At 39.9% G+C, this 25600-nt stretch overlaps 2 protein-coding genes across 2 annotated transcripts in view; both read left to right on the forward strand.

Moving 5' to 3' along the window:
* The window catches only part of LOC104941720 (aryl hydrocarbon receptor-like), a 34999-nt gene extending 29232 nt beyond the window's left edge, over positions 1-5767 (forward strand). The window contains exons 5-7 of the mRNA XM_010766853.1: positions 489-630; positions 818-2573; positions 3167-5767. Coding sequence (XP_010765155.1) covers positions 489-630; positions 818-2573; positions 3167-3244 — 1976 coding nt within the window. The 3' untranslated portion in view covers positions 3245-5767. The remainder of the gene's footprint in view (positions 1-488; positions 631-817; positions 2574-3166) is intronic.
* A 6091-nt stretch (positions 5768-11858) lies between these two features.
* LOC104941714 (aryl hydrocarbon receptor-like) overlaps positions 11859-25600 on the forward strand; it is a 34631-nt gene continuing 20889 nt past the window's right edge. Inside the window, exons 1-2 of the mRNA XM_010766848.1 lie at positions 11859-11899; positions 14718-14905. Coding sequence (XP_010765150.1) covers positions 11859-11899; positions 14718-14905 — 229 coding nt within the window. The remainder of the gene's footprint in view (positions 11900-14717; positions 14906-25600) is intronic.

Consider the following 25600-nt stretch of genomic DNA (forward strand, 5'->3'; position numbering starts at 1 on the left):
TTCTGAGAAAAAAGTCAGAATTCTGAGATTAAAGTGAGAATTCTTTTTCTACCAAAATAAAAATATTTTTTTTGTTCTGAGAAAAAAGTCAGAATTCTGAGGATTTGAAAACCAAAAAAAAATTTGGAAGAAAAAAGTCAGAATTCTGACTTTAATCTCCCAAAAAATTTTTGGGTTTTCAAATCCTCCCAAAAAAATAAATAATGTGGCCCTAATCCTCTTCCGTAAATGTATATATTCATATATATATATTATTTTCTGACAGCATGTGTATGTTTTTAAACCTTACAAATATTTGGACTACTGCCAAAATGAACATGACATTTTTTCATGCCAATTCTTGCCCCACAAAAAGTAATCTTTAGGTTTTCAATAACCTTTCCAGATTTCCACGTAGACAGATTTTCGGCGTGAAAAAACCCACATGTACGCAGACACATGGCCACCTCACCGATAACCCGGTTGTTGTTTTCGTCTTTATCTCACAGTGATTAAAACGGGGGAGACCGGTCTGACTGTCTTCAGGCTCCTCAGTAAGTGCAGTGGCTGGGTGTGGGTGAAATCCAACGCCAAGCTGATCTTCAAAAATGGAAGACCGGATTTCATCATCGCAGACCAGAGAGCTTTAGTGTGAGTTTTTGATCCTTTAACAACAGTGGCTTCATGGGTTGATAATAAAGATGTTACTATAGGGCACTTCATCAGCAGAACATTAGATGCACCTGCAATAAAAAAAAACACTTGCTCAATCAATCCCCTTAATAAGAATCCTATCCTGGTGGCAGTAATGTAACATTTGCTATTTGGTGTGTTTCAGCAACGCCGAGGGGGAGGAGTATCTGCGTCAGAGGAGCCTGCAGCTTCCCTTCAGCTGCACCACAGGAGAGGGCGTCCTCTACAACGCCGGCCCAACGGTGGACATCACACAGTATCAGTTCGACAAAAAGTTCAGCAGCACCAACGACATGAGCCAGCATGTAATCCCCGGGTCGCTGGTGGACTGCTTCATGAAGCAGGATGAGTCGGCCTACATGCCAGCATTGGAAAGCCAGTTTTCTGTGGATCAGGTGTTCATGGACAGCGAGGCCCTGATCAGCGTGGGTAAGGCGTGGCAGGAGAGTGGAGCTACAGGCACAACGGAGCCTGTGGTAGTGAAAGAGGAAGCCAAGCGGTCGGTGATGGCCGTCATTGGCAACCTGGAGAAGTTGAGTCACGACGGGGACTTCTGTGCAGCGCTGCAGGACCTGGAGGTGGGTGATTCAGAGCTGATGGACTGGGAAAATGCCCTCAAGAGATTAGGTCAGGACGATGATCAGCGAAACAACGTCAAATCCGAGCTGGACAGCATCCTCACTGATGACATCTTTGACTACATTGATAATGTTTTGTTCAAAGAGAAGGAGAAAGATCTGAGCACCAGCCCGCCCAGCTGCCTGACAGCGGCCAACAACAACCAGCAGGACCGCTTCACTGCCCAGCTGTCAGCCGCTGCCCTCGGAGAGCAGCAGTTGTTTCAGACCATGAGCCCCGAACTGAATTACTCTCCGATGAATGGACTCTACGCTCACCAGCAGGAATCAATGAATGGCCCAGCGATAGCAGAGTCTGCTCAGATATTCAGCAGCACCCAGAAACTCTCTCACAACGGTCCCCTGATCTCTCAGGCCGACACCAACCTGCTCCCTCTTCAGCAGCTGCAGCTCCATGACATTTTCAGCCCGTCTATAGAGCTCCCGGAGCTCACTGTCCCCAACCACATCGCTGGTGTAGCCTCAGCCCCGTTTCAATCCTGCGGGCAGGTATCTAACAACCACATGGGCGGCACTCGTGGGATTTCTGCACAGACGCAGTCCAGCCAGTTCCTGCTGCGTCCTCAAAACAATGTGCAAGCTCCTGCAATGGCAGCGAACGGACAGTTACTGCAGAGCTTTGTTCAACAACCAAACCACGTGGCCGCAGGTGTAATAGACATTTTGCCACCCCTGATTCCTTGCATTAACTTTATTTCGGGTAGCACGCCTAATATACCTGTTCCCTTTGCCACAAATCCCCTGCAAGGAAGGGGCCCTTTTGAGGCGCACAGCCCCCAGGTGCATCCGTGGCCTCAGAGCCAGCAGCAGCTTCCTGACTCTGGCATCATGCAGAACGGACACAAACTGATGCCAGTGTGCAACAGCCAACTTAAGGAAAGCCAAACATTCTCGCGTGCCGGCCTCTGGCCACGGAGCGTCCCCGGACTGAACCACGCTCAGCAGAACGGGCTGACGTGCGGTCAGGCAGCCACTCACATTAGCTGCATGTTCGAACAGCACTTTTCTTCCGGGCCAGCAGGTGTCAACGTCCGGGATTTCTCTGGCACTTCAGGCCTGAGGGGGGCCGACCCGTCCCTGGATCAGAGTCCTCCTCAAGGGTCCTGCTACTTCCAGTGGAGCCACAGCGAGCCGGTGGTGGGATCGTCCGCCATCAACCAGGAGAACGCTGACATCAGTCCTCTGACGGCCCCCCCCATCATGCCCTCCTCAGACCACACACTCAACATTCCTCACTACCTGGAATGCCACAGACACACACAGGTAAACAGTCATCTCACAACCACAAGATCAGAAATGGAGAAATCAATGAAAAATGATTATTGTCAGGCCATTTTAGATTTATGATCCCAAGAGGATATTTGTTTACAGCTTGTACACAACTGAAATACACATAGCAACACAGCAACAGAACATGCACATAGCAACAGATCCACAAGTAGTAATATTCAAATATAAAGATAGTACTGAGACTTCATGTATGCATCCATACCACAATTAAAACAAATCATTGTTTATCCTATAAGACTATTTGAAGCTTCCTAGAACCCAAATGTGACGCATTCAAGTTCCATCTTTTGTCCCCAATGTTACACGTTTCATGATATGAAACAAAGAAGATTCTCCTTATTAAAGAAGCAGGAATTTGTTTTGTCATTTTTTAATATAAGAATAATAACATTTAAATGTTTTGTCATTGGCTCTTTAGTTTGGCCAATTATTCCGGCACATATTTAATATTATTAAGTTGAAGGTATTGAGAAATAAAAACAGCTGCTTTCAGATTTTTCCTGATTTTTGCTTGTTTCTTTTGTTTTCGTAAACTCACCATGTGTGCTCTCTGCTTGACCCCGCAGGATGAGAGAGTCTCCGCTGAACTCAATGGGATGTTTTCCACTCCTTCCCGTGACGTATCCATGTTCCTGACAGAGTGAAGTCAGCCATCGTGTTACTTCTGTAGCGAAAGAAAACCCCGGAGAAGGACAGATCTCAGTATAAAGTTCGCCTGTATCAGTGCTTATTCACAGACTCTCATGCTTACCAATATTGCCATATGTTTTATATAACTCTGTATCATTTATATGTCGTCCAGTCTGTGATGTTTAAATGTTTGGCTTTCAGTTTTTAGTGAAGATACACTATAGTAATAATGAAGTATAAAGCCGATGTGCGTTTACCGGGATGGAGCTTGAGCCAGCTGGGAGGATTGGTCAAGAAAATCCAAAGAGCCAAAGAAATAGGTTTTTATAAGGGAAGCCAGGCCAGGGACACCCATTATCTCCCAACGTATAAATACCTAAAAAACACAAAAAAACTCAACATACTGTTTTGTTTTTGATTAAATATAATCATTCTACACTTTAATGCTGATAAAGTTGAGACTTTTTCTAAAAGACATCGTGAAAATCTTCGTAGTAATCAGTGTACAGAATCGCTGAAGGTGACCTACCTGAAAGCACAGCTGTACCTTCAAATTAATATTATTACAGATGAAATAATCTGTGTATTTTAAATGAAACCCTTAAATGTGGTTATTGTAAATGTATAATACAATCTGTAACTATATTAGTAGTATTTGTTTCACCAAGAGATCCGCTTTGGCTCACAACAATCTCTCATATACATACTCGGCATGTGATATCTGTGATAATCTGTGCAGTATAAATGTGCTTTTCTGGATAACGCCTGTCAGTTAGGCATGCATACATATCTCAAATCCCAAAGTGTAAGAGCAACAGTACACACAGCAGAAAAAAGCAGAGAAATCAATTGCTAACTACTGTGAGCAATGCAAATGTCGTTTTATTTCCATTTCAGTGACATATTTTAATAAGCATAGCTGCAGTTGAGTTGATTTGAATGCACTGCTGCTAACTAAACCTATACTTGTGGGTTATTTTAAGAAGCATCTTACTCACAGCAATTGAACTAAAAGTAAACTGCAAGTCCTGAGCTTCAGTAAATCAGTCCATCAAAAATCACTTAACACCACATTCCCCTTAACTTGTATGCACTGATCTCAACAAAATGCTCAGTGATTGCAAGAAAGACATATTGTAGTTTCAGGTAATATTGGAGACTCAGCCTGAGTTATTCATTTACATCCCTCAGAGGTGTGCACTTTATTTCATGTATTTTCTAAACTTCTACAAGTGCAAACGGCTGATAAACACAATGCAATCAACTGACTTGATGCAGTATTGAGGATCGCCTGAATTAAACAAGTCATTAATCAGCCCGTTCCACCTGCATCCCTCACACAGAAATACTCTTTTCCATTCTCCAATATTCCGTGGTCCTACATGGGAACACCCTAAAATATATCTTGCTTCAACCCAAACATTAATTTATATAGCAATCAGCATGACCATATACACTTTATTGTGCCTTGATGCCGGATCGGCAGCTTAACATATCTTCATATACATGAAATATATCTGTGCCTTGTTGTATAACGCATCTTAAATAATATGTTCCTTTTTGTTTTCCTAAGGCGACCCTGTAGAGCTGCACTAATTTAAGGGAAGCCATGTCCATATAGGAGATACAGTATCCTTACTGTAAATGAAATGATTGATCCTGCATTGTGCATTTCAAGGCTCTGAGGAATTTGTTGGTCCATTTTCCATTAAACAAAAACGTCCTATACAATGGAAACAAGGGAACATGTTTAGCTTGACCTATCTCTATAGAGATGGTAAGATTTCTTTCATTGATGAGCGGAGGATTTAGTGTTGAGACTTTGAGATTCAAACTGGTCCAACAATGCGTTCAGATCATATACACTTTGTTTTGTGTGTTTCCTGTTTGGCCTTTTCGTGTTGGTTCCTTTTGTATCTGCTTCTCAACAGGTCTTTGTAATATCCACACTACAATAAACGGCATGAATGGTTTGGATTAACCTGAGCGCAAACAGCATTAACATGGCAGCTTTACCGTATTCCTGCTGCACCGTGGGAACTCACTCAGTATTTTACCTTTCCTTAAGAAACAATTGTGTATGTTCTTTTGGAAACCTTTCAGTACAGTGCTTAAAACTGATTGGACACATTATAATATGGCCTTCTCGCCGGTGTCCCTTTTTGCTTCTTATTTTGTACGTGTTGAAAAAGTATAGGATCTCAGTGTGAAGCAGACTGGAGGCGATGAGGACAGCCTATAAACAGCCTTGGATATTGGACTTTGATACAGACATGTCATGACTGTAGCCACTATGAAAAACCTGGAGCCAAATGTTTTCTTCACAGCGGTGTTGATGTTTCTATGCTAACATGTGCCTTGCCATATTTCTGTTATTCGTAAAAAAAAAAGTAAAGAAAAAAAATTCACAACTATTCAGTTCATGTAATCCACTTAAGCCTAGTAGTTATAGTATCTATATATCATAATATATGTTGTAAAAAAACAGCCTTTGTCTACTGTTAAATGCTTTTTCATAAATATATGTGTGCAATGATTACAATTGTGTTTGGCGCTTTATTTAATTGTTGTAATGCTATTCATCCTTTCATCTGTATGTGAGAAAAGAATAAGGGTTTAGAAAACAAGGACAGGCAAGGATAAGCAGCACTGCTATGAAAGACTCAGGCCTGTTTTTTTTTCAATTTCTTTTAGAAATAAAAGATGGATTGTCCTCCAGAGGGCTCACTCTCCCTCTATTTCCCACCAGTTACTCATGTAAACAGCAGCTGTATCACAGAAGCCTCTGTAGGTTGATGATTATGGCAAAACAAAAATGTTACTATGGATAAACAATCATTACTACTTTGATTATTATGGATATTTATATTACTACTACTTCAAACAGATAGTTAACTGCCATAATGCAGCTCATGTCTTTCTTCAAGATTAATTAAACAATGCTATATTTTATTTTATGTAGACTTTAATGAGACTGAACTGCCTATTTGTCACTAGATTAAAAATACTTAACATGGGGTACCTCATGGACCAAAAAGGGCAATGTACTTAATTAAAAAGCCATGCATTAGAATAAATAAAACAAGCATCTGCCTCATTGTATGGCGTTTTGAAGAATATATTTCACACCCTCTACATTTGAAATGGACATTATAAAATAGCTGACAATGAAAGGAAAGCTATTTAGGAACAACTGTGAGGCTGTACAATCCTGCAACTCATGTTACTGCCGGGGACCTGGATGAGGGGCAGGAGCATGGCCCCACCTGCTGGCAGCAACATACATGCTAACTGCTAGCTTGATACAGAATATGCTTTTTTGCTTCCCGTGTATTTTCTATTTGTATATTATACGTGTTCAAGAAATGGCTTTCTGGATATCAAACATCTTTCTGAGAGGATTATCAAAAATGAAAACAGCGGGACAACACGGTAAAACATGGCTAATGTTAGCCAAACTCAGGTACGTGCCATAGACTGTATGTGCCCAGACATTATTACTAGAACCAGATGGTTGGAAGAAGTACGTAAATTCTTAGTAGAAAGAATTATGTTGTGTGTTGTTCACATCTTTAATCCAAATCTGTAAAGTAACTAAATATATTAAATAAATGAAGTGAAAGTACACCATTTACCTTTAGAATTACTGTTGGGATTAAGTACAAAGTAGCAAACAATTTAAATACTTAAGTAAAGTACAAGTCCCTGAAAATTGTATTTAAGTACAGTACTTGAGTAAATCTGTCCAAACTAACCCGTCGTTTTGGCCCCAGCATTTGTAAATGAGCTGCTTTGGTTAGTGTTTAGCCTTCACTTGCTTCTATAACACATTAGTTCCCACCATAGACTGTATAACAACATAAAGTACATTCTTCAATCAGTAAAATGTCAAGTATAGAATAAAATGCTTTTTTTGTGTTTTTCATCTGATCATAGTTGAAAGGCATGTCAGTTCGAGAGTCACATCAGTGTGAATTCAGCAGGGATTTGATTTAAAAAATGTATTTAATAATTAAGTCATTCTCTACACTTAGTGTTTGCCTCCTATGTGGCATTAATGCTTAGATGAGAATAATTTATTGAATTGCATATCTACTGTAGATCTACAAAATACCATATATTTTATTAATGGGAATTTATAATTATTTAAATAACTTTCAGGTAAAAAAAAGAAGAAAAGCAAGCCTACCTATAAGGATACTGTTTACTTAAAGTTAAAAAAGGTATCCAATACTTTACTGTAATGTACACATATTGGCCTTGATGCTTGTTATTTATGCCTCAACCTAGAGAACTACTCTATGGCTGTGATATATCAGTGGTTGGAACCAGATTGTCCTTTCCAGGAAGTGTTTGTCTGGTTAGAAGAAAAAAACATATGTATGGCCTTTGTACTTATTGAGTCTATATGTAGTCTAGTTTATCCTCTGGAAAGTGACATGGTCGCAATGTTCTAACCACCAAAAGCCCACTTTCCAAAGTCATAGGTTTTGTATTTTTGTGAAAGCTGTAAAATAACAAGACCTTTTTTCCAAAACAGAATTGGACCCCAGGCCACAATCTAAATGATGACAACCCTCATACATTTTTCAGTAGTTTATTATTTCCACTGCAGAGGCACATTGAGGACAAGAGTCTGTGTGCTAACGTCATATTATACAGCTTATTGTATGACTTGTTTTCCAAGTTCTTTTACACTGTCAACAGGAATTAGAAAAATAAATGCGTATAGAGAATTTTTTCAGGCAACATTACAGATTGACAGATCTTCAATGCTGAATGCCAGATATCTAATTTTTACAATAGGTTACAGATGGTTTTAAGAAAAAGATATTCTGGAAAAACAATAAACAAAACGTAATGCATTGTCAATAAAGTCATACTATTTTTAGAGTCACAAAGACAGAACAGATATTGTTATTAATCAATCAATCAATCAATGTTTATGTATATAGCCCAATATCACAAATGTTACATTTGTCTCAGTGGACTTCACAGTTTGTACAGAATATCAGTATGACAACACGACACCCTCTGTCCTTAGACCCTCACATCGTAGGAAACACTTCCAGAGAAAACCCACAGTTTAAAGGGAAACATGGGAGAAACCTCAGGGAGAGCAACAGAGGAGGGATCCCTCTCCCAGGACGGACAGACGTGCAATAGATGCCGTGTGTAAATTGAAAAGATAATACATTTACAACATATGTAGTCCAAATGTTTGGAAATGCATGTGTCTTATAATAAGAATGTCAGTGACATAAAACTTAACCATTATACCACTAGTACTTGTGTGCCAGTCTGCCTCGTTTCCAAAATGGTTACATCTATTGTAAATGCTTGATTGTGGGTCGACTATGGGAAAAATCATCATCCAGATTAAATTAATCAATATTTAGACCCTTTTTATTTTGACGTCATGATGACATCATGTTGTTAGCTGAAGGCAAATGTAAAAACTTGAGGCAAACAAGTCAGTGATAGGCTAAAGTGAAACATCTTTGTATTAAATGTAATTCGGTGCCAGAATCCATATACTGTAAGCATGGCCCAAATTTCATTATTGCTCGATAGCTGACGACATCAACAATTTGACAACAACAGCGTCTCTAGATAAGACTTTATCAGGCATTTTGTTCCATCCACTGGCTATCAGCTGTGTTCTCCAGTCACTCTTACCGTGTGGGGAACAGTTCTGTCACGCATGACGAAATCTGTAATGAAATGAAATCAAAACCTTAACTACATTAAACCTTATGTGTAGCTGCTGTTGTTTTTGTCCTCTATCGTTAGTTTTCTAAGGATTATATTCTTGAACATGTAGCAGTAGACTTGATGGTCATATCCCCAAGTGGAATGAGTACAACATGGAAGAAATACTATAACCCCCCCCCTCATACCCACCCACCAGCTTGGTGTGCTTCATCCAGTCTGAAGGGACTCCTCTGCTGAGTGCACGACTCCACCCAGACTGACAGGACGACCTTGACAGCAGACAGACCTTAAAGACAACGGCTCTCTTTTTTCCTGGTACTGTCGGGCTCAGAGCAGAAAAACACATTTACAGCTGTGGTGTGTGTCCGTCCCGCAGGGCACACAGTGTCTAAACAAACACACAACCTTTCTTGTCCCTGACCCCCATCTCCTGCAGGCATGAAGGACGAATGCCTACAGATGATGTGTACAGGGAAAAAACTCAAATATACACACAGTAAACTTAGAGTGACAGGAAGGCTGAGGTAAATCATGAATAAGTGATTTGCCTTTGTCTGTGTAGTTGTCGATAATTAGAACCCAAGAAACTGGATGAAGGCTCCAATCAATAACTTGCACTGATGTGAGGGGTGGTTATTGTTCCAGACTTCTCACTCAAAAAGAGGGACAAGTTATTTCCCAAACAGTCATAATGCTGTGTTAATTAGCAAAACCACATTTCCTTTTAGACCTTTTCTGGCATCACCTGGATAGCAGTAATCATTATTGGAATGCTTCTTGTACTTTTTACCCTGCTACTTCCAGAAAGGAAAAATGTATCTATTTTTTTAAAAGCTTTACAATTCAGTTTTTCAAAACTCACATAATATCTGACTTGGCCCAAATGGTCATCTTTCCCACATGACTGGAGTAACCCCTTAAAACAGAGCAACATCACCATCCTTGGGGACCTTAAAGCTGCAATAAATGAAGTCGACTACAATACAACCATGTTGGCCTAGTTTTATTTCTACATGTGTTGTGGGGGGTCTTCAGCACCCTAAGGGGGTCTAAAGTGGTCATGTGAATCAAATGTATGCATTTCCGTAGCTGAGCATCTACACGTATGTCTTTGTCTGCTGTCAAAACACAATGAATCTCTGCATCTCTGTTTTCACATAATCAACATCTCCCCCAGGCGAGCTATGAATTATGTACATATATTATGTAGATTGTAAACTTGTATTTTGTGTAAAAAAAGAAACAACGCATTACTGACTGAATTATGTCTAATGGTAGGGGGAAAAGATTTATATTAGAATTGAAATTCTTATCTTCTGAGATTCTATATAGATCCAACATTTATCACAATAACTTATTAATAACAATGGACAATAATACACACCATGTCAACGTTTTTTTTTAATCATTAATGACTGAATAACAATACAGTGATATTTTTAAAACATTTCTGCTAGCTGTCTTGTTGAGTTTTAACTGTTCATTCTAATTTTAAGTAAAATGATATTTGTGCATATTGCATTTTTCCTGAAAATTGTCTTCCAAGGAAATGCCTCTATCATTAACTTTCTTTTTTTAATTTGCATAATGACAGGGTCTCCATATAAGAAAAAGGACTATATCATGAAGATATGATGATCACCTGGAGAATGTAAGTCAAATATGCACCTTTTTGCTCTGTTATACCAACTCCTGAGAGAAACATTGACAACTAGACATAAGTACACTGTGTCTATCTGCAGTTTCCTGTTGAGTAAAGCTGTATTTTAGATTTGTTTAATTAAAACTGAAAACAGGTGCCTGCTGGTGTGGCTGAAAAGACTTGGGGAATGAAAGCTAAACATTGCAGCTCCCTAGAGAGGAGCTGCACATCAGGTGATACTACTCTGTCGGTTTGCATTTGTATTTATTAAAAAACGAAGTGGCTTCAAATAAATAACTATAGTTTCAGATCTACTAGCATTGTTTTTAGTCTCCTGGCTGCAGGTTCTTCTCATTTCCTGAAGCTCGCTGCAGGTGAACATCCTCAGAGAGTTCTTCTGGATGTTGAAATGAATTCAGTTCCATTATTTAAAAGTCTAACCTCTGACCCACATTCAGCACGGGCCACCGCAGGCTCAACATAAACCTCCATCTCTCATCTGAGCGCTGATTGGACGGTGGACCTCCCTCGTGAACGCGCCGGCGTGCACTCTCTGCCTGTGTTTCCAGGAGACTATCCCACTTGCCCGCGCTACGGTGTTGTAATTTATAAGAAGCTTCTTGAGCGCGCCCCAGTCAGAAACCTGTGTCGGGCGTGCCCGCCAGTGGAATGCGCGCCCCCGCTGCCCCCCTTGCAGCTCATGTCCGACGCTAATTGGAGTGCACCACTGATGTCGATTATAACATGTAAAATATCTGAAGCTTTCCCTGCAGTTATTTGGAGTTGTTTAGTAATATTTATAAACTGGAGGAATGAGGAGCAGGGTTACTCTGCAGATTGAGTTTCTTCTCAGATAATTTCATCCTTTTTCTCTTGGATGACACTCAACATCGCCTTTTTACTTGGAGCAACTTCATCTTTCTGTGAGGGCTAATGGGACAGCAACTCTTTCATCGTGTTTCTGCGTTGTCCTTTTTAGCGGATCTGTTTCTGCAGAACCTCCTGTTTTAGTTTTGTTCCTGTAGCTTTTGGTTGAACTCCCAAGTGAAGCGGCCCATATATAAGAGGCAGAAGAGTCCTGCTCCACCGAATTTATCGCGTTCGGTGTTTTCTTTTCGTTTTACTTGATATTTTTCTCAGTTTTACAATGTGTTTACAGTCTTGATCTGGAGGATTACCGAACATTATTGTTGTTGGCTTACATGTAGCGGAGAAATAGGCTCTGTGTATTTCTGAGGGATTCATCCGAGGCTTATATAAGAAGAGCCGTCATGTATGCTGGACGTAAGAGGAGAAAACCAGTCCAGAGAGCGTAAGTTCAATTTATTTTTAATATATTTGTATTACTATTGCCAAATATATACTTTTCATTGAAATAAACCTCGTATTTAAATGTTAAATCGACCTGCAGAGTATGCGTTATTGGGATGTTAGTTTCAAAATGAACCAACCTGCGACAAGCACCTTACAGAAACCAGATTCTTAATCGATTTAGAACATCGATTTCATTCAAGATTTCGTTTGTTTCTTAATGTAAAGTAATTTTAATACACCTGCATTTGATAACTATATATTTATTAATAAACGTTTGGTCGTATTATGCACTTTAACACGGTGGAAATGGTCAATACTGTAATGCCTGCGGATTATTGCAGGCCTGTAACTGCAGCCTGATTTTAACCTTAAACTTTTCCCTTTTGATTCTAATTCATAAATACATTTTTAATATTTCACAGTTAATAAACAACAAATCAACTAATGTGCTTTTATGTTTTTGGTGTTTAGTTTTTTCTCAAAATGTCACTGAGCCTCTTGGTGTTGCGCCATTTTCTGTCATAACGCCCTTCGGAGGAGACCTTTTTTTTCTCGTCATGTTTTGATCGGTTTAGGGGTATTGCATGATTGGTCGTTTATTTAAATCATGAATTTGTCAGGCCTAATATTTTAGAAATCTGAATACGAAAAACATGCCTTGTCCCTTTTTATTTTATTAGATCGAACAGTTTCCACTTTTACCTGACTTTTTCCAAGCATACATTTGATTGAACCATTAGGATTAATGATAAGAACTTCAAAATTGAACAAAAACAATAATTATAACTGAGCTATAATTATAAAGTCTGAGCAGTTGCATTTATTGTTTGGCTGTGACATCATATTCAGGCAGCCATTTCACTGCCACTATTACAATTTAAAACCAGGTCCAAACATTTAAGCAAAAGCGTATGAAACAAAAGCAGGCCTTTGTATGTTCTGTGTTCTGTGATGTGATCACATGTGACTGAGTTTAGAAAAGCTCCTAACTGCACAGTGAGACTCAACATCCAGTCAGACTGCTGCTGCCTGGTGAGGACGTTATTCATCTGCTGGTTAACATGACTGCAGCTCTCTGCCGTAGCTTCTGCTTCAAGTCATTTTTTGGATAAGAAATTCATGAAGTGACTGTGAGTGAGACCTGCTACAGGCAGTGGGACAGGTGCCTTTGTAAATACTAAAATATGGGAGAAATTAAAGACAAAAATGTATAGGGTGTATTATAATTCTTAAAAAGAGAATGTAAAACTGTTGGTGAAACACAAGTCGTGAGAAAAAGTAATCGGGTTTTCAGCTGAGGAAAGAAGTGGATCATGAAAAGGCCTTTCATGTAAACACACATGAATACACACACAAACGGATACATTGATCAATGACTGTTTTGATAATTTATTGATTTATGGCTTGCTGGTAGCAGAAACCCCGATGTGAAGATGTATTGCATTAAAGCAGTATTCTTTTTTATATTTTGTATTTACATCTTTTGGACCAAACTGAAAAACAAACTTTGAATTAATCATGATTAAAAAATATTCCTTTTACTACACACACACACACACACACACACACACACACACACACACACACACACACACACACACACACACACACACACACACACACACACACACAAGCACACTGGCTTCCATCACTGAAGTGCAGTATCTCCATCGATATTGAAGCTAAGTGATGAATGTGTCAGTGTATCAGTTATGAACAGTAATAGCCAATCAATTGAATGCTTAGTGTCAAATATTTTGCTGCAATATTGTTGATGTTTGTAGGTCTAAGAAAAATAAAAACGACAACTAAATCCAAGTTCCTAATGTTTTCTGACTATGTTAAGGCTACACAGACCCCATTTAAAAAAAATAAAAAAATAATAACCTCCTTTCAGGGTATTCAGTGTGTTTTTTTTTCTCATTTAAATACTTGGTACAGGAATGTCAAAAGAATAAAGGAATATTCTTATCAAACAACAATGATATTAATAATAATAGGCAGGTTAGGAACATTTAAATATTATTTGTTTGTGTGTATTTGTCTTTTTAGGGTATTTATATTAATATCATTCATGTGATGCATCACAAATGTTTTTTTCTTTTTTTTCTGTGTTATGACCCAACTTAGAATCTTTCTCTGAGATGGGGTTTCATAGTAAGGCCCCTTCTTTTATATTTATTAATTAGCAAAGGTTATACTATTTTACACAAGTTAGAAATACTCCTTTTAATCTGCCTCCTCCTGCATTACATGTGTTGTATTTTGGAAAGTATTGACCTTTGATACAAGCCTACAGCTAACAATGTTTTAGAAGACATTTAATTACCCTTTCCCAAACTGCAGAATCTTTGGAAATGCTGTGTCAATATGAAAAATGTGTTGTAATAAATCCACTTAAAAAGGGGCAATTTCATTTGAAGCATTTGCGTAGATCAAAATGCTTTTACTAAAGTTGATTTTGAGTTGCTAAAAATAGCACTCGCACACAATTGAGCTGCAATCATTTGCTGTGTCATTCTTATGGAAAGTGCAAAAAACAATGCATGCAAAACATTTATTTTAACTTTCGAAATTCTATTAAATAATTTGAAGAACTTTAAAAATATTGCAAAATCTGGTATAGGACCATCAAGGTGTATTTGTTATAATCTCAAAATCTATCACTGCACCCAAACATGTTTTCTATGGCTTGATGGTTGAATGAATGAAAGGATATCACAGAGAAGTCATATTTATATTACTGTTGGGGTCCCCTTGGGCCCTTACCAAATCCTGGGGATTTTGTTGTGACCTCTCCATTTATTGTTTTTCAGGGTGAAGCAGGCACCCTCTGAAGGGGCCAAGTCCAACCCGTCCAAACGGCATCGGGACCGTCTGAACGGGGAGCTGGAGCGCCTGGCCAGCCTGCTGCCGTTCCCCGAGGAGGTCACCGCCAGTCTGGACAAACTCTCCATCCTCCGCCTGAGCGTCAGCTACCTGCGCGCCAAGAACTTCTTCACCGGTAAATTCACTTTTTGAACTGTGTATTTATTGCTTGGAATATAACGGTTCCGGCTCCCAGTGTTATTGGTGTTCTGACAAACCTGGGACTTATCATATCCATCATCAGGCAAGGCGAGGCAAGTTTACTTATATAGCACTTTTCAACACAAGGCAATTTAAAGTGCTTTACAAAATTGAAAGACATTAACATTTCATTTGTTAGACACTTTTATCCAAAGCAACTTTCATACATTGAGTAGACAATCCCCACAGGAGCAATTTGGGGTGAAGTGTCTTGCCCAGGGACACAACGACATGCTGACTGCAGTGGGACTCGAACTTGCTACCCTCTGATTCGAAGTCCAGCACACTACCCACTCAGCCACAGCCTCATTAAGAGCATAAAACACATTAGAAACATTAATAAAAGTTACAATGCAGTGTAAGATGTGAATAGTTCAATTAAAAGTAGCGGCAAAAAGTCTTCAGCCTGGATTTGAAAGTAGTGAGAGTTGCAGCGGACCTTGCAGGTTTCTGGTAGTTTGTTCCAGATATTTGACAAGACCCCTTGCAAAATTCTCACATTCCTCTACCCCTAGTCTTCCCGTGAAATTATAGTTATTTTGACAGTTTTTATATTCCTTCTCTTTCGTCCATTTTGAATCCCCAGACAACACATTTCCCCTGTTTTACTGTTACTTACATACCGAACCCATCTTTGACCTTTTTCATGTTTCATGTTAGTAATTTGTTTGCTATTAGGTTGACTCTTGTGATGGTTACATGGCAGCATTGATCACGTCTGTCACATAGACCTGTTTGCGATTAGTGGGGCAGGTTCGGAGAGTCATTCTGTGTGCCATGAAACTCAAGAGAAGATCAATATGAAAATGAATGAGCTATGACTCAGAGGGAGAACTCTGCAACATGTTTAGCCTAGCTTAGCAAACATTATCTCAGCTTATAGTGAACAGCAGCGGAGAATTGAGCAGAGAGTGTTGGAGATGTCTCTCAACCACAAACAACAGTACATTTGTTCCAGTCCTCGAGAAAGCCGAAGTTAAATCAGATCTTACAGTTTGTTTTGTTTCAGGAGTAAAACATATCTGTAATAAAGCAATACCTAAAAATCCAGCACATGACGTGTGGCCTTTCATCAACAAAAAACATGTTATACAAAGCTTTAAACACGGGTTTAACATCCCTGCTATCAGCTGAGCAAGGCCAATCGGATAGGAGGCTGGATGCAAATATATTTGTTCTCGAAACAGCAGAAAGTACACATCAAAAGCTGGAAATAGTGACAAAAAGGAAGGTGGATATTGTGGGGAAAGGACTTGCATATGATGTATAAGCACTTCCGGAAGTCTTTAGTTTTATGGGTATTTATTTACATATTACATTTTCTGCTTCACGTAAAAAGTACAATTCCGATATATAATATATCTTAACATATGATTAGTAAAACCCTGTGTTACCTTTTGCCTTTTTTAGAAAGACTAGTGAAACCTAATAACCAGCCCACCCTTTTTAATTAATGGGTCGACAATGTGTAAATTAGTTGTAGTTAGCAGTCTCCTCTTTCAATCTGTAATTGTGTCTAGTTTGTGTTTAATCTCTATAATGAACACACAGTGATGAAATTGAAATGGATCAAACCTCACTTAGCATATTAAGATTTCCCACAAACTATTATTTTAAGCAACATTTAACACACAAAATCCCAGCAGCTCTTTGGCAGAGTTGTTTGTGTAAAACATTTCAAACCGGATGGAGCTGTTTAAAGTGGGCGGCTGCTCCTAAATGCCCCTGGTTATTCCTCTGGTCCCTCCGCCTATTATGAAAATGTCACAACAGCCTCCTTGCTCGCTCTGCATTTGTGCTGGATTTGTTTCCCCACATCTCACGGCTCATCTCATTAACCAGAGATGTGGACACCGCCACAGCAAGANATTCCCATGGAAAGTTTCCAATATGGAATATTTCCAAAATTCCCCAGCTTAACTTCCCATGGAAATTTACCGGAAACTTACCAGAAATGTACCGAAAATGTTCCGCCCCTTTGCAACCCTAGTCTTCATACATCATNCATCGAGACCCGTGTGTGTGTGTACAACATCACTTATTCCAGGATTAGGAGCTCTGCCTGGCGTTCATTAAAAGCTGTACGCCAAAGCAATCGGGAAAGAGTTGCATGCCATCGGATGGATGTGTACAGTGTTCTCTATAGTGAAGACATTGTTATTTTAGGCGCTGATCTTTCAAAGAGAATGCTGCAATGCGGCCGTCAGATGCTCTTGAAGCATGAATAATTGAGAGAAACCCCGGAGTTTAAAGAATTTATGAAATGGAGGCAGCGCAATGTTTGTTTAAGGCAGCGGCTTTTTGAGATGGCTGTTTGGGGTGACACGAGTAGGATACAGTCATGTTGATATGAGAGTGTTTTTGGCGGATGTGGCAAATGCATTTCATATTTTAATTTTCTGTGCGCTTGTATGGCTGCTTTGTTTATATGTTGTGTATTTGTAGAGGCTTTTGATGCCCTGGAGAAACAAAGTGAAACCCACAATGCCGTATTTTTCTGTCTTCTGACTAATTCCTATTATTACATATGGGCTATGAAGAGGAGTCATGTTTATTATTCCCATTCGGTAACATATGGAAATATTCCCCGGTTACCCATCATGTCAGAATGAATTATTGATAATGGATTTCAGTACCAATAGGTCAAGGTATAGCCTTATAGACGAGCCTTCTTGTCTAACTGCATTAGCCTACTTCCTGGACAGTCTCTAAGTAATTAACGAGCTCAGGGCTCTTACATTAAGAAAGCAGCTCCGCAGAGAGAAAGCTCCGATGGATTCCGAGGGCCCATCGCTCCGGAGCCTCTGTGGTCAGCCATAATTGTTGTCTGTAAACAGTGAAGATTCTGCTCATCAGACGTGTCTGAAAGTGGGGTGGTCTGCAGAGCATTGACTTAGCTCCAGTGCATTCTGGGAACGCTGCCATTGCTCTGTTTTGATGTTTTAGAAGAACTGTTTAACACTCAGGGACGCTCACCCACATGCAATATTCAAATGCATTGGAATTGCCTTGTGCTGTGGAGAGTTCGTCTTCCGGGATACTAAAAAACAATCATGTCAGTGAGGTTTAGTTGAAGTGTGTTGTACCCAAACAGTCCCAGTCATGGCTGGGCGTGTAACTGAATATGTTGAAGGAGTTGAACAAAGCCCTGGTTAATCTGCTGACGGTATTATTCAGCCCAGCTGCCATCTTTGTTATTGTCCGTAGCCACAATGGGCTCGCCCCTCTCAGCCAGTCTGAGGAGAGGGGAGGTGACTCTCCTCAAACCGATAACGCTGGGATCATTACCCCACTGTGGGTGTGAGGCAGCCCACTTAAGAACCATCTTCACAGCTGCTGTCTGTCTTTTGGATCATTCATGCTCCATGCGTGGCAACAGAACTGCTATTGACCAGTTGAATATGGAAATGTGTGTGAATTATTTGTGCCGCTGTGGCCCCTGGTTTTTAAAGCTGGCTGTCCATGTGTTTTTCTCTTCTATAGTTATCATGTGCAACTGTCAACATCAACATATCCTGCAAGATTTATACCACATTACTGGTGTCTTTAAAGAGTCCTGCACTGAAAGGCCACCTGCAGTGTTTCAGTGATAGTATTGTCACTGATAATGAGGTGCGGAGAATCCTGTGATACGCTCTTTCCTCTCTGCGTGTGTGTGGGGTGAGTTTTCCAGAAGATGTGTCACTGGAAACAGAGAGACATTTCTAACAGTCAGATTGCTTTGAAATTAGGTTTAAATATTTTTATTTTATTTTGCTTTATGTTTTTTAGGTCTTAAAAAAAGCATACAGAAGGAACAGGGAATGTAAAATTACAGCAGAGAATAAACAGAAAGTGGCGACAGTAGTTTCCATTCATAACCGTTTTGTTGATGTTGCTTCTGCTTGTGTTACTATACAAGTGTATGAGCGCAGCCATACTTGGGCTCAATTGGTGATGAAAGGCATTATTTTCTTAATAATGCAAAATAAAGTGCTGGAAGAATACAGGATGCATAGCTGTATAAATCATGTGCACACAAAAGCACAGTTAAAAGCAAGTATATTGGCAATAAAGAATAACAACGTCTGCAAGCTTTTGTCAAAGTTTGATTCATGGAGAAACATTTGGCCTTTTTAGAAGGAACACAATTTAGAGTATGAGTGTTTTTGGCAATGGCATCTTTGTTTTGTTAGTGTATTATATTTTGAAATAAATGTATACTGACAGTGAAAAAAATGGCTTCCTTGAAGTTACCCTTTTCAGTTTCAGATGCTTCCTATTGCAAAGCTGCTTCAACATAACAAGTATGTCCATCCACCTTCTCCATTGGACACAATGAATAATGCATTTATCAGTTAAACCCTTTTTAGTGTGATTTCCTTTTTTCACTTTGAAAGAGTAAATAAAAGAGAAAATATATATATATCTCACATATTATCTCAGAACATGCCCTGCAGTATGGCATTGCCTTTACGGATGTATTAGTGAATTCAAGCAGATGATCAGAGGTCAGTTTCCATAGGGAGAAGCGCTCGTCGTTACTGTGTTTGTTGAAAGAAACCCTGACAGGATCCAGAATGACACAACTAAGCCAACAAGGGCTCTCCTGTGTTTCTTGGAAGAGTCACCATCCCTGAGCCAAATGCTTTGATTGCGCATTTCCCTTTTCCCTTATTCACACCCTCCCTTAGTTCTTCTTCTCCTCCTCTCGTTTGCTGGAAAGGTTCCCTAAGTTCTCGAGGCAGGAAGACTCATACCTGTCATCACGGGACTGTTGTTGCATAACCAGCTCTCCTGCAGATGCTTGTCAGATGGTCCACAAAACGCTGACTGTTCACAGTTTAAACCTGAAGTGATAAAGGATACACCATTGTTATTCATCCTGTAAGTGTATCATAGCAGCATGCCTGTTGTCAAAGTGATTCCAGCTCTTTCAGATACTCTATTGTAAATATAGATGGAGATTAGGAGAAATAATCCCTGACTGCAGAGGGATTCTCTTGACTGTGCTTTGGTGTTGGCTCAGTGTTTGACACTGCAGGCTCGTGTGGGAATACTCAAAGCAAAGTTGAGGCATTATGTTTCAGATTACAGTATCTCAATACAATTCCCAGAATATTTTTCTAAGAGAACAATTTATTCACTGTTTCCCTTTGGTGGTTGATATCCTCATTAGGGTTGCACAATTCCGGGAACTTTCAAAGAGGGAAACTTTCCATGGGAATAAACGGGAATTTATGGGAATAAACGGGAATTTACGGGAATAAACTGGGAATCTTCTAAATTGAAGGTTGACTTAGATATAGTTGGGGAAAGTATATTTTAGCATAATCTTGACTAAAACAAAGATACACTTGCATATCCATGCCATTCCTCATTCACATGCACATAGCACACTGCTTACTGCATGGCTATTGAGACCCCACCCAGAGTTAGATGTTGAGGAAGTGGACATGTTGTTGGATGTTGATGAGGCTCAGGAAGAGCCCATTGGCTGAAAGGGTTTAGCAAAAATGCAGAGTATTGCTTGAAGGAAGATGTTCATGTTCAATGGGACTTTTTGGAGGGAGAGGGGCTCTTTTCATTTAACATTTTGAATGGGACTTTCGGGGAATTTTTGGATGGGGGGTACATTTTTGTTCATTTTTGAATGAGGGGGGTTGGGGGGATGAGTTGAACTCAACATTCATGTTTTGTTCTTCAATTAAACAAATGATTTTTCGATAAAATAATTATGTTGAGTTCAACTCATCCCCCCAACCCCCCTCATTCAAAAATGAACAAANCCCCGCTCAAAGCAGTAATCCTATGGGAAACACTGCATATCATGTCATTTTCTTAAATGTTTTATGTGAGGGACTGCGGATGGAAAGTAGCTCAAAGCTAAACGGGAGGCTGTGGCTCAGTGGGTAGTGCGCTGAACTTCGAATCAGGGGGGAACAAGTTCGAGTCCCACTGCAGTCAGCATGTCGTTGTGTCCCTGAGACACTTCACCCCAAATTGCTCCTGTGGGGATTGCCCACAGTATTGAGTATGTAAGTTGCTTTGGATAAAAGCGTCTAACAAATGACATGTAATGTAATGTAAATCCGGCATACTGTATTTACGCTTGACACATTTCTTGTTTTAAGTGTTCATTAAAGTGCATTGTCCCTGCTAAATAAAAGATTAACATTAACATTAGCACAGTCCAAACAGCTAGCATCTTAGTTGCGGCAAACCACTGATCAGTCGAAAAACCTCCCTAATCTTTTAGATTCCATAATTGGTCAAATTGTGGTCTTGGTTAAATATTGAAAATTGTTGACATGAAACACGTGTTTTCCAAAAAACATGATCTTACCCTAGACTTAACTAACAAAGGTCGGTGTGTCAAAGCTGGGACGCAAACCAAGATCTCTGGTGTCACATCCCTGCTCTAAAACCTGAGCATCCATCCAAGAACACAGCACTTCTTAAACTGGAAATAACTTTTCCAGTGAACATAACCCAGACAGGAATTTTGTTAAACGAGGATTTTGGAGACATGCGAGACAACCAAATGAAGTCAAGTGGTCGACACTTTTTTAAGACGAATAGTTGATCTGTGACCCAGAGGCCAGCCTGGCTCTGGTCCGGAATCCATCACAGCGCCACCAGCATGAAGCTGAATGACACCACTTCAAGGAGAGCCAGACCTACTGGGGTTTATCTCAGAGAGCTTTGGTTTGCTCTAAGCTGAGACCCAAAAAGCATTTAGCACACTGCAAATATTTATCAGAAATGTGACCACATTCAATCCGTCCCCTGATGCTATTTACAACAGGATTAGCGGGGATTTTCTGTGCTTGTGCCGCTTCAATTTCCTGCGCAATCCCTACATGCCATCCTGGCAACTTTCCAGAGCCGTGTAACCTTGATAAGAAAAGTAAACACACAAACAGCGCTGCCAAAAGAGACTTAACAAAGTTTTTTCAACCAGTCACAGGAAAGATTAAGGATAAAGTGTTGCTTAACACTTAGAGAGATGCAGTAAAAACAAACACTTTCTCCTGTCGGTCATTACCAAGTTATTTTTAGACCAAAGTGCAGACTTTAGTAACCTCTGCCTTAACTGACAAGCTTACAAGTGTATATAGCATTAGTAGTGTGAGTGGTCGTAGGAAAATCTTGATATATTTGAATAAATAACTGACACTTCTAATGATATATTTACCACAGTTGGCTTTCCACAGTAACTGAGCAGAGCTAATAGTAATCAGAATTAGCGTGTTTGTTTACACCACATATTGCATGTGTCTGCTGTCAGGTCACATGGGACAACAATGGCAGGAGTCTGAATCATGAAACAGTGCTATATTTGGACAGCTTTAACCCAGTGTATTAAGCCTGTTATAGGGGGGGGGGTTCAGACCATGGTGACAGGGGATCCGTGGCGATGGTCATCCATCAGCCGTTGTGTTAATGCTAATGATTAGCGGACATACCCCGTACAGTTTATTTAGAGGAGGCACTGCGGTTTATTTTGGATCCGTGCCAGGATGTTTCAGACCGCAGGCAGCAGGGACGACCGCAAAATAAAGAATTACTTTTATTTTCATGGCTGAGAAGGTCGCACTTAATTTCTATTACAGTCATTTCCTGCAGGGTAACACTGTCCGGTTGGTTTGTCTTTCTCTTGAAAGAATGACTGGTATACAAAATAAAATGAGAAAATGCACCCCTCGGCGTAAATATGGGACTCCTAACATAAACTAAGATTTATTCAATGTATTCATGACTAAACACTAATCTATAGTGGGCACACCATTTCTGACTCGTGCTTTCAGATCAAGTATGTTTAGCTATTTTTCTAATGTATTTATTTATGTGTGTGTATTTGAATATTTATGAATTTTTATTATTGGGTTATTTTGACATTTTTATATTTCTTTAAGCAGCAAACTGTCACCAGAAAGTTCAAAGTCACTTTCTGCTGAGCTCAGGTGTTCATCTGTACAGTAACATGTTAGCAGCTAATCAGGGAGTGCAGATCGGGACTGATACTGAAGAGGGAAAGCGCTTACTCACAAATTCTGGCGAAATGTGTCAAATCGAGATAGAACTGCTACATGAAAAAATTCTATAACTTAGTAATGACAGGTCATTGGGAAAAGAAAAGTTACTTTTACTCAAGTACTGTTGTGAACTACAGTTTTTAGGTAACTTGATAATTTAGAGGTAAAAACGTTTTACTCCACTCATTTTTTTTTATAACATCGGTTGATAGTTGATAGTTTATTTGAAGAATGAAATTAATAAAACTGAATGTAATTAACAAACATGTTATGCTGTTTGTTACAGATTCAACTCTATTGATTGTATTATTCTTATTATTTCAATTATATCCAATAACATCTGACATGGACCATTCTGCACTTTTTTTTTTAAAATTCTGAATTATATTTGAATGCAAATACAAAAAATGTGTACTGTTACACAAGTAAAACGTTAAGAGATTAACTTTAACAGTACTTCTACACTACATCATGTACATTTAGTGCTATTTACACATGGTCAATTTTTTTTATCTAAATACAAATGCTTCAAATCGTAGCATTTTTCTAATACACCGTTTGTGTGTATGGTGGTCATTTTATCGATACGAATGTCAAGGGTAAAACAGAGGAAAAAACAGAAGCATTAGAACATATTCACAATCAAACAAAACATTTTACAAATTCTCAGGCTCCGATCTGAGTCAAACGAGCTAAACATTGTGACAGATAAACAGCATTGAATGTTAACCAAGCCGCGTTACACTCCTGCACAGCAGCCACTCTATTTCTACATCCCCTCAATGTGCAGGACGGAGAGTGGCAGAGTGAATGTGTGTGTCAGCATGTACACAAGCCTCTACACACACTGTAAAGTACAGTGCATGAAAACAGTATGTGTGTGTGTTTGTGTGTTAATTATTCTACCAGAGTGTGAATGGCAGCAAGTAAGTATAGAACGTTTCAACTCCTTCAACCCCCCCAAACACTGCAGCAAATGAACACGCGATGCACACATACCGCCCCCACAACCACTAACATACACATGGATGCACACAACACACACACACAGCCTCACATATAGAGGCTGAACCTGAACACGTGGTCACTAATGCAGGGGGAAAGCACGCACCCTGTGCTGCTTTCGTGTCTCCCGAGGTTTCTCGATCACATGGCTGCATATTTGCTTATGAGAGGCAACCCAGAGCGGTGGGAGGAGGAGGTGAGGAGTGATGGGATTTGGGCGGGGTAGCGTGGGGACGGGTCACTACTGATTACCAGGTTTTTCCCTTTGGTGGCCTGCATTCCTCACTGTGTCGTGATCAGCGGGGCTGGGGGGGGGGGTTAAGCCCTGTAGGGGAAGGACGGAGAGAAGGACGAGCAGAGAGCAGGAGGGAGGCAGGGTCGTCATGAAGGGATGACCCACCCACTGCCATGTAACCCATATAGCTCTGCCTCTCATCTCTGTGCAACTAGATGGCCTACAGGAAGGAGGGGGAGGGGAGGTGGCATTTCAAATAACAAATCAGCGGCCTCGTTCAGACCAAAACAGAGGTGGGTATCATGACATGTCACAGCTTAGGTAACCAGTCCTGGAGAGGCAGCAGCAGCAGCAGCGGCATGCTATGGAAAAGCTGGCAGACTGCAGATATTCACAGCTGTGTGCCAGTTCTATGCGTGCCAGTTCTATGCGTGCCGTGTCATTGCAGAGATGTATGCACATTAGTTTCATTAAAACAAGAGTTATTTGGCCTAATTCTATTCAGACATCAGGCCTGTAGCACCACATTTTGCAGATGTTTCCACAGTGATTTCATTTGAATTGATTGACATGCTGCATTATTTGCCAATAGACCTTCCTGTGAAGTGACATATTGAAGGGAAACAAGAGCTGCAGGATGCTACTTTAATGCAGTTTCTATTAACATCATTCTACAGTGTGCACATTGACTGTGTTGTGGAAATGTAGCACTCACAACAGGAAAGAATGAAACAGAGAGGAATCAATTAAACACAAAACACAGATAGAGTTGATCAATTATTTCGTTGTACAACAATCAATAATAATGAGGAAAACGCTATATCAGATATATATATCAGAAACACAGGAAACACATATAGGTTTCCTAAATGACACACGAACATGTTCCCTGATCATGTTTAACGCACACACATCGTCAGGTCTCCTAAACTTGGACGCACCAACATCAGAGCAACATGTAAGTTCCAGATGTCAAAAGGTCATTATCTCGTGACGTCTTTAGGAGTCTTGCAGGATATGAATGATCCAATGAACAAACTATATAAACGTCTGCACATGAGCGCACATATATTTCTTTTTCTAAAACGGACAAGTCAAATCAAGCAATCTGATTGGTTCTTAGCCGTGATATACTGAGCGTATACCACGGGTAGAATTGTAAGTTACTTTCCACAACAAGTCAGTATCCCTCCCTTCGCGTCGGGCCGAGCCACGCCCCTTAGCTGTGATATAATGAGCATATACCACGGCCTGTCGTGAGCTATTGCTTAAACATGAACTAACACACCAACACCCTTATTGTTTCTTAGCTAATGCATGCTGGGTATGAACCACTAACTAACAAGACTTTAACTGTATTATATCTGAGGAA

The sequence above is a fragment of the Notothenia coriiceps genome, unplaced genomic scaffold (assembly GCF_000735185.1).
Source record: "Notothenia coriiceps isolate Sejong01 unplaced genomic scaffold, NC01 NC01_scaffold00003769, whole genome shotgun sequence".
NCBI lineage: Eukaryota > Metazoa > Chordata > Actinopteri > Perciformes > Nototheniidae > Notothenia > Notothenia coriiceps.